General features: G+C 45.0%; 1 protein-coding gene across 1 annotated transcript in view; it reads right to left on the minus strand.

Moving 5' to 3' along the window:
* Positions 1 to 8,833, minus strand: part of LOC104467898 (unconventional myosin-X-like) — a gene marked incomplete at both ends in the record, with an annotated part of 35,086 nt that overhangs the window by 21,013 nt on the left and 5,240 nt on the right. The window contains 4 exon segments of the mRNA XM_010081867.1: positions 280 to 404; positions 4,064 to 4,198; positions 4,438 to 4,625; positions 8,802 to 8,833. The exon segment at positions 8,802 to 8,833 is cut by the window's right edge and continues 23 nt beyond it. Of these exon segments, the coding sequence (XP_010080169.1) occupies positions 280 to 404; positions 4,064 to 4,198; positions 4,438 to 4,625; positions 8,802 to 8,833 (480 nt within the window).

Raw genomic sequence — 8,833 nt, forward strand, 5'->3', positions numbered from 1 at the left:
AGGTAGCAAATTCTAAGGATTTAAGTATCAAGTGCTGTGATTGTCAAAGTGAAAAGTCAAACGATGTCCCTACCTAACGTAGCACCTAAACTGAAGGTTTCCAGAGTTAGGTGCTGCAGAGCCACAAAACAAACACTTCTTCCCTTGTTAAGTTGCAAATTTGCCCACAGTTATAAACTGGCTTTGAAAAACTGTGATGAGGGATTTCCTGACCCACTCTGAGCTCCTCCACATCTTCACTCACTCCATCCACTTCTGGTCCACTGAAGAAAAGGATACAATCAGTTACTCGGCCTCCCTGGATGTGTCCATGTTGAGAGAAGTGCAGCTGGATAAACTTGCCAAAGCGGCTGGAGTTGTTGTTATAAACTGTTTTGGCGTTTCCAAAGGCCTCCAGAATGGGACTGCAGAAACAAGGGAAAGAAGATATGGTAGATGATGGGGTACCATTAAAACCATGTGTGTGCCCAGCCTTTTGTCATTTGCACAGCGTGCACTGCCATGGGAGATTAATGTGTTACAGCACCAGACTGGACAAGCAGGAAGAGCTCAGGGGCAAGGAAGGATGGCAAGAGCAATTTAACACACTGATAGATAAATTTTAAACCTTTGGGATTGGAGTTAATTAAATCAGTCCCCAATCAGTATGGGCAGCTGCTGTTCACGCTGTTGAGGGCATTCCTCACCAATGTGGTTTCAGGAAATGAAAGGTGGCAAGATGCAGCCAGCTTGTGTGCTTAACACAGTAGCATCCCATGAAATGGGCTTGTATTTTTTCTGGGATTTTCGGAAGCATCAGACATATAGGACAAACACTGTGTAGCTTTAAACTAGAAACACCTTTGTTTCTACTTCTACCTTTGAAAGAGAAGACAGTATAAGCCATCTCTTAAAATTACCGGCAAATATTTTCAAACAAACATAGTACTAAATGGATTTGTTTGGTACTGAAGGTTGATACTGAAACATACAAGCCCTTGTTACTTTAATTTTACTTAGGCTGATACAAGCCACATGGTCTCTATGTAGAGGGACCATACACAAACTATAGATTTGAAAAGTTCATCCTAAGAGAGCCACATGATCCACTTCAGGGGAAAAAAAAAAAGTTGCAAAAGAGTCTATCACAAAACTTCAGATGGGTCATGAGTTGAAGAATTTTGTCTCCTGGTCACCTTCCTGTCTTCAGGAGGTTCTTACAACATGGCAAATGGTGAGTTAAAATGCAGCTTGGTTCATGCTCCACAGAACAGTACAAGGGAAAAGCCTGAACCATTCAAACTGACATGCTGAATCCAGGATTAAAATATTCATTTTTGCAATTTAGTCAGTTCTAAAATAATCTGAAGGCCTGACAAACAAGGAGTCGTGGAGCTGCTACAAGAACAGCCTGTATGTGGTCATGTTTAATTTTAAAACACACATAGTTTTAAACAAAAATTATTGCTGTTATTACCCTGAAAAATACTGGCTTTTTAAACATCTCCATTGATCTACTGTGTGGTTCCACTGGAGACAGGGGTAGATACAGGACTATTCACAAGTTAATAATTATAATGTGACAATCATAACTCCAGATACTGCTGGAGCTTGCGGGAAGCTTCAGGCTTGCAAGTGCTAGCTCAGTGAGAGCTGCGGTTGTGGGAAAGGCCCAGCAACCTTCAGGAAACTTCAGGCAGTATTTTCCTAATTTATCTCTTGAAAATATAACTTTCAAGAAAGAAAAGCATAGAAATGAAATTGCTCTGTTAGAATATGTTACAACCATAGAAATCTCAGTCATAGAAATCTGCGTGCACAGAACAGGAGGTAAGTTCCTTGCCCTGGAGGATTTGAACTCCAAGACTCACGCCTCTGAAACAAGCACATAAATAAGGACATTGCACAGGAATATCCCACTGAGCACGCAATGCCATGAATCAACAAAAATTAATGGGGACAACCAGAACAAGGGAGGACAGGGTTATGTTATGTGACCACCAGTTACAGTGAGAGTGCAGTAACCAGCCAGCCAATCTTTATGGCTCTTAATCATGTTAAATTAGGTCAGCAAAGTACAAGGAAGTATCTCTATAGTTTAGTTTGGCAATGGGTTCGCACAAATGAGTGCAGAAGCTTTTCAGGGACGGGGGGTAATTAGGCACATGGGTGTCCGAGGCTGGCAGCAGCTGCAAGGCAGAGGACGGGTGAGCTGATACAGCCAGGACAGAGGGCAGGTGCCTGAGCCAAGCACACTGCCCACGCCAGCAGGCACATCACACCATGGCATTTGAATGATGCAGTGAACGGTGCGAGGCGGAGCAGTGCATCAGGAAGGTGATGCTGGATGCTTGGCTGGATGTAGGCAGGGTGTGTTGCAGAACTCAAAATGATGGGAACCAGTTTCAACAGGGCATCAGAAAGTGAAGCCTGGATTTTAGAATTATTGCAACATATGCAGCTCCCGGATTCAGATGCATAGCTGAAGACACAAAAGAAGATTCAAAGATTAGAGGGATGAATAACAGGAGAGATGGCTGTGCTGTCAGCAGTGGAACCCAACATGGAGAAGGGACCTTCAGAGCAAAGCAAGCAAGAAAAAAACCTGAGAGGAAACTTAGCAGAATTTTTAATGGACTGATGGATATTTTCAAGAAGGAAAACAGACCAAACAACAGTGCCAAGGGAGTGTTCAAAGCCTGATTTCTGAGAAATACACCAAGCATGAATGTTACAACACACAAGCAAATGATAGAAAGCTGACGTAACTTTGTTTATAATGCTGTCCGAAATGGAGAAAGAATCCAGCATTGTTCCTGGGTATGTGCTGGGGTGCAAGGATAAAAATCCACCATAAGCTAACCCAAGGAGGGCCACTGACAAAGCAAGTGAAGCTGAACTGCAAACATACAAGGTAGACTCGTTAGGTGCAGCATCAGCTTCTGGCTGTGAGCCAGGCCTTCAGCTTCTCTTCTTCAGGGAAAAGGTGACAAATCGAATTCTCTTGCGCTCGCATTGCAATAGCTCACATAGCACTAGATGTACACAAAATGGGATGTGTGCTCTTACTCCACCTGTGGGATCTTGCAGACTCAGGAATCACCTACCTACCATCGTAAGCTTTCTGGATCATAGTCAAGTTACCACTTAACCACTAAGCAGGCTTAAGCCTTCTAAGCTGCTTGCCTTAAAGCAGATTTTGTAGATCTTGAGTCGTGACTGTATCATACTTAAGAGTTTTTTCCAATTTGCCAGCATCCCTGGTAAAATCTGCACACCTGCAAAGGAAAAATCACCCAACAATGGTCTTTTGAGCACCGGGTCCAAAGGCAGCAACCCTTTTGCTCAATGCTGAAAAGCATCCCAAAAACTGCAATGCTCTTGCAGCTGCCACATTAGACACTGCATGTCTGCTTAGGCTATTTTCACCACAGCTACTAGTAACATACTTGCATCACCGTCTTCCAGGAAACATTCCTTCTCTCTGCTTTCTGGGCCCTGAAATATGCTGCTTGCGTGACAGTCATTTTTACACAGATGGTTCAAAGGATTTCAGCTTGTTACACAACTAGATCCTGTTGCAGACATCTGATTTACCCCTCTGGAGCTTTCTGCAACTATCAAAGGCTCAAACTGGGGCCAACCTGCAGCCTCGCCCTTGACAGCACTGAACTGCAAGACCCCCAGCAAGGTCCTCCAGTCCCAGGAAAGACAGTCTTGTGTCAGGAAATTTTTGTTTAATTTAATTTCACTTATAAAATAGAATTCTGGAAAAGGCGGACATGAACAACAAAGCAGACACTTAAGTGTCTTAAGGCTGTCACACGCACCCCATGCTGCTGTTGGAAGGAAGCCCAACTCATCCACAGGCAGCTGGGAAAGCAGCCGGCGTGCGGCGTCCCAGCGAGACCACAACCTCCGCATTTCCCTGACATGATACCCTTCAGCTGCATGGTCCTCGCTGCCCAGGTTTGGCTCCGTCCATGGCCGGCTGCCTGAAGGCAGTGCCTTGCCAAGGCAATGCTGCCCCAGCACACGGTGTCCGCAGGGACCGGGCCCCGTGTGCCCATTGGGGTGACCCTACCTGCTCTCCAGGATGGCTTCTTCCACACGGGTGCTCTTCTCAGGTGCAGGGGCCCCGAGGGAGGTCTGGCTCATGGCTGACAGAAATTTCAGCAGCAACTTGGTGCTCTCAGTCTTTCCAGCTCCACTTTCTCCACTGTTAAGAGAAAACATGCATTTCATTCACAAACTTGGGACAGACAGAGCTAACAACCACCCCACCCGCGGCAGAAATCTCCAGGAATTAACACGTGGCATCTCCAGCGTGGCAAGCAGGGATCAGGCAAAGGGTAGGGAGGATGGTGTGGATATGTAGACAGATGTCATTGCAAATGGAGCAGCAGGAGCAATGCATGTAACACAGTCAGGGAGTAAGCCAGTTCTCCCATTTCTAACCTTATCAGAACACACTGGCTGTCATGACGCTTCCACAAGCAGCAGTAGCACTCGTTAGCGGTGGCGAAGATATGGGGAGGCAGCTCACCCAGGCGGTGCTCTCTGTACAGGTCTATGGCATCCACACTGTACAGACCAGGGATGGGTTTGTAGGGATTTACTGATGCCAAGATGGAACCAATGTTTGTCTAGGGGGAGAAAACAAAACACAGCAGGGAAATAAACCTCCTGAAAAGAAAAATCACGACAAACCTGGACCCCGAAATAACTCATGGTGAAGGGAGAAAGCCTAAATAAGGAAGTTGGGCTTCAGCAGAGAGCTCCCCAATTTGGCAAAGAATGTCAAACCCCAGGGCATGGGCTGCATGACTGGGTATGGATGGGGCAGTTTGAATTTCACTGCTTTACAATAAAATGTTCTTAGTCTGTTGTCTTTGCTACATTAAGCTTAAACAATTTAAAGCATTAAGCCATCTTCATACCCAGCTACCTTGCACTGTGCTTGAAGCTGAAAAGCAGAGCCAGGACTGGAGTGTCAGCAGATACCTTCGATGCCCCTATCCCACAAAGAGGTGGGACAGAGAGAGACAGACATATACACGTGTGCGAAGTGTCACTAAAGCGTATAATTTTTCTTCTGCTGAGCAATGCTGTTTGGAGCAGCTTAAATCATTTGGTAAGCCAAATCAAAGTTGACAGCTGAAGATGAAGCTCAAGATTTCAAGTCAAAACATTTATACATTTTCTAAACATTTTATTTTGAAAATATTTACTTTGAAAAATCTCACAGTTCAAGAAAAGACTTAGTAAGATTTAAAATAAAATGCCCAAAGCCTAATATTGAATTTCAAACGTATTCTTTTGTGAAGTCAGAAGGAAATTAATTTTGTTTTTTGGGGCATGACTTTTTCAGTTCAGCCAACCAGCTCAAATCCAGTTATTCTCAGAGCTGCAGCTCAGAGCAATGGTGCCACCTCTCTCCTAACAATGGCTTTGTAATACAGGCAACATCCAGCTTAAATCCAGCTGCTGGTGCATCTTGGGCTGCTCTATTCCAGGAAAATCCATTCTCAGCAGGGATGACAGAGGAAACAGAGTGTTGCAGTAGGTGCCAAGCTTTGTGGCCAGGAAGAACATCTAGTATTGTTTCCAAACCATGAACTACAAGTCACCATATACATACACAAGGATTTGCATGCAGCCATTGGAGAAGCTGTAAATGAAACACTCGGTGACAAGAAAGAGCCATGCTTTCTCCCTGCCAAATGAAATCTGGGGCCACACTGCATGCCAAGCTCTGAAGCCAGACTATGATGCTGTAGTCACCAGAATATTTAAGACTTATTTATTAAAGCAGCAGTCACAGATCATCAGGGGAAAAAAATCCACCACCTAGGCCTAATTGCATTATTGGTATGAACAGGCTAGCACGGAGCAAGTCCTGAGGAACCTCTGACAAGGACCTTTGTGGGCAGAAATGTAATTCATTGTTGATGAAAGCAATAAGCAAGCAGATGATCTTTAGCAAGACAGGTGGGAGGAAATGGGAAAGCACTGAGAGAGAAAACATGGATTCAGAAAAAGCACTGTACAACCAGTTGAGCAACAGACATTGTCGAGAGACTACAAGACAGAGATGTCCATCCTAACACTTCTCCTAGACCTTCACAGCATTTTTTCCTCTCAGATGTTTTATTCTGCATTTCCCACTGTAGTTTAAGCTCTCCCAAGGAACAGCTCCCACCGCTGTTCTCTCCAGAACTTCTTCCACTACAGCCATCTCTTTCAAAGCTGTTTCTAGGAAACTTTTCCATCTCCCAGTTGCAGTCTCATCACCTGCAGTCCCTTATGGGCAATTTCTACCCATGGTTTTTAACAGCAGTAGTGTTTGTGCATCAAGCATGTACATACCAGCCACTCTATTAGCAAAGAGTGGTCGTGCCCAGAGAACTCTGTAGACCAGGACAAACTACGCATGGCATGTCTGCTTCTCAAGACAATAGATCCTACTTGGGTGGTTAGGCATGGCAGAGCTAGGGACAGCACAAAACGTGGCAGTACCGCCCCTGGCTCATTTGTACATCACTCACATTATGTTAGGTCTCTTTTTATTAAGGGATGCAGGAATTGCAGGAATGTAGGGGGAAGATGCACTCCTAAAAGCTGCAGGCTGTTGCTGTGCTCACATTTCCTTAAACAGTTTGGTAGAGATTGACTAGTATTTCTTTGTAAAACAAAAGATACTGTTGAGCTTGTCGGTATTCCTGTAGCACATTAATTATGGGTACCACACCAGTCTAGATATACTGCTGCTTACACTCCCTGACCAGAAAGGATCCCCCTTAGGAGCTCATAGCAGGATGCCTCCAGGCATACAACTCAGAACTGCACTGCCCTTTTCCACCACAGTTGTCCACATTCCAGTTTTCCATCCTCTCGTTAATTTTTCATTATTCTTTATTCATTATTATTTTTAATACTAGTTACCAATATTCCAGGCTACCCATTCCTTCAGGTGAATTTGTTTTCCAGAGAATGATAATATTTCTCACCTGTTTCTGATCTCTCTGATTTCCTTCCAAATATTTTTGGCCCTGACTGATAGGCATAACTCCTCTCAGTACAGCTTCATCTGCAGCCTTAGCCTGCTATGTTCTATCTGTGGAGACTGCTCAGGACGATACTAAATGAACTCAAGCCCTGTAACATTCATGGTATTCATAGATCATTGCAAGTCATTAGGTGGCACTACAGCTGACATTCTCAGTTTCTGCTTAACTGAAAACTATATACAGGCAGGCTATGGCAAAAACTAATAGTCGGTGATAAGGTAACTGCAATATTAATATCTGCACTGCAGAAATGCAAAACAGCACTTGTACGGTTTGGTGTCCTCCAGGTCAGACACTGCACAAACGTGTACCCGGACACAGTCCCACTCCAGGAGGGGCTTATAATCCTCCCCTGAGAGGTTCTTCCCAGCACTGAGCATGTTACAGAAGTCAGGCTCCTTCATAAATCTCAAAAAAAATCAGATCTGAGGTGCACAGGTGACACTCATGCACTATGCACAGGCAAAAAATGACATAATATTTAAACTTTTAGCACCTTTACACACAGATGGAGAAGCCACAGAACTAATGCTGAAGAGGAGAAGGAATGACAGATCAGAGCCAGAGGAGAGGCTTCAGGACAGACAGCTGCTGTGACACTGTCACAGTGCTGGTGTTATGGCATTTCTGGTACAAGGCTCAGGCTGAAAAGGGAGAGAATCCTGCCTCACATTTTGAAGCGTGAGGAAGAGGAAGCGGGAGGAATACACCCAAACGGGCAAAGCGCTGCACAGACACAGCGCATGTCAGACACAGGTCAGGAAGAGCAGCAGGGACAAGGGACAGCAAAGCAGTGTGTGTGCATGTGGTCACTGCCACAGGGTCATAAAGCTGTGTTGATAGACAACAGGCAAGAGGGTCTACAGCAACAAAAAAAAAGAGAATTTTCAGTCTCCTCTGCATCCTGGTGCAGGAGATGGTTCAGAAATGGGGTCACTTTATTGATCATTTCCTGGAATACAGGTGCGTATGGTTTGGTTGCCTTGGTAACAGTTACTATGCAACAGAGATAGAGATTTACATTTTTTCTGTCATAATGTGAAAAACTGTGGATGCACGTAGCATGGTAAGAGTAAAGCAAGGTAAGGCAGTCTGTAATATATCCTCCTAGTCCTCTCCAAGCCTCAGCAGAGCATGCTGCCATCCCAGCACGCCACGGGTGCCTCGTCCCAGGTGTGCTTTCCCTCACAGGTCCCTTTCCTGATGCTTGCCTCCTTCCTGAGGGCCTGAGAGGGAAATCAGGAGATGCTTTGAGTATTCATCTGTGCAAGGAGAGCAGAGCAACTCAAAAAAGGCACAACTGCATGTAAAAGCAGAAGAATTAGGCAACAGGTTTGCTCTCCTAGTTTTATTGAGCAGTAGCTTCATCTATCTGGACCAGGAGGGATGCTCAACAGCAACCTGTGCAGGCTGCACTTTCCAGTCTACTTGGCCAGATAAGGCTCTGAACAGCAATAACGGGGAACCTGGGGAACATGAATGCCAGCTTGTAAAACACAGATGGTGATGGAGGATACAGAGCTGCACAATTACCACAAAAGCCTGGAGGTGAACGTTCGTGTTTTGGAAGTTCCTTTATGTATGTAAAGAGGCCCCTCTGGTAGGGGGAGGATCTCACAGGGCTGATGGAGCTGTGGAAAAAACTCCCCTTTTATCCACATGAAACAATGCCTACGAAGTAATGCTAAAATCAGTATTTCACATGCAAAGTGGCATTAGCCAGAAGAGATATGGCTCAGCTTGAGCACTTACGTAGATGTTACCCTGTTGGTAGCGCTGGTGCA

This window comes from Pterocles gutturalis, unplaced genomic scaffold, assembly GCF_000699245.1.
Source record: "Pterocles gutturalis isolate BGI_N339 unplaced genomic scaffold, ASM69924v1 scaffold3429, whole genome shotgun sequence".
Taxonomy (NCBI): domain Eukaryota; kingdom Metazoa; phylum Chordata; class Aves; order Pterocliformes; family Pteroclidae; genus Pterocles; species Pterocles gutturalis.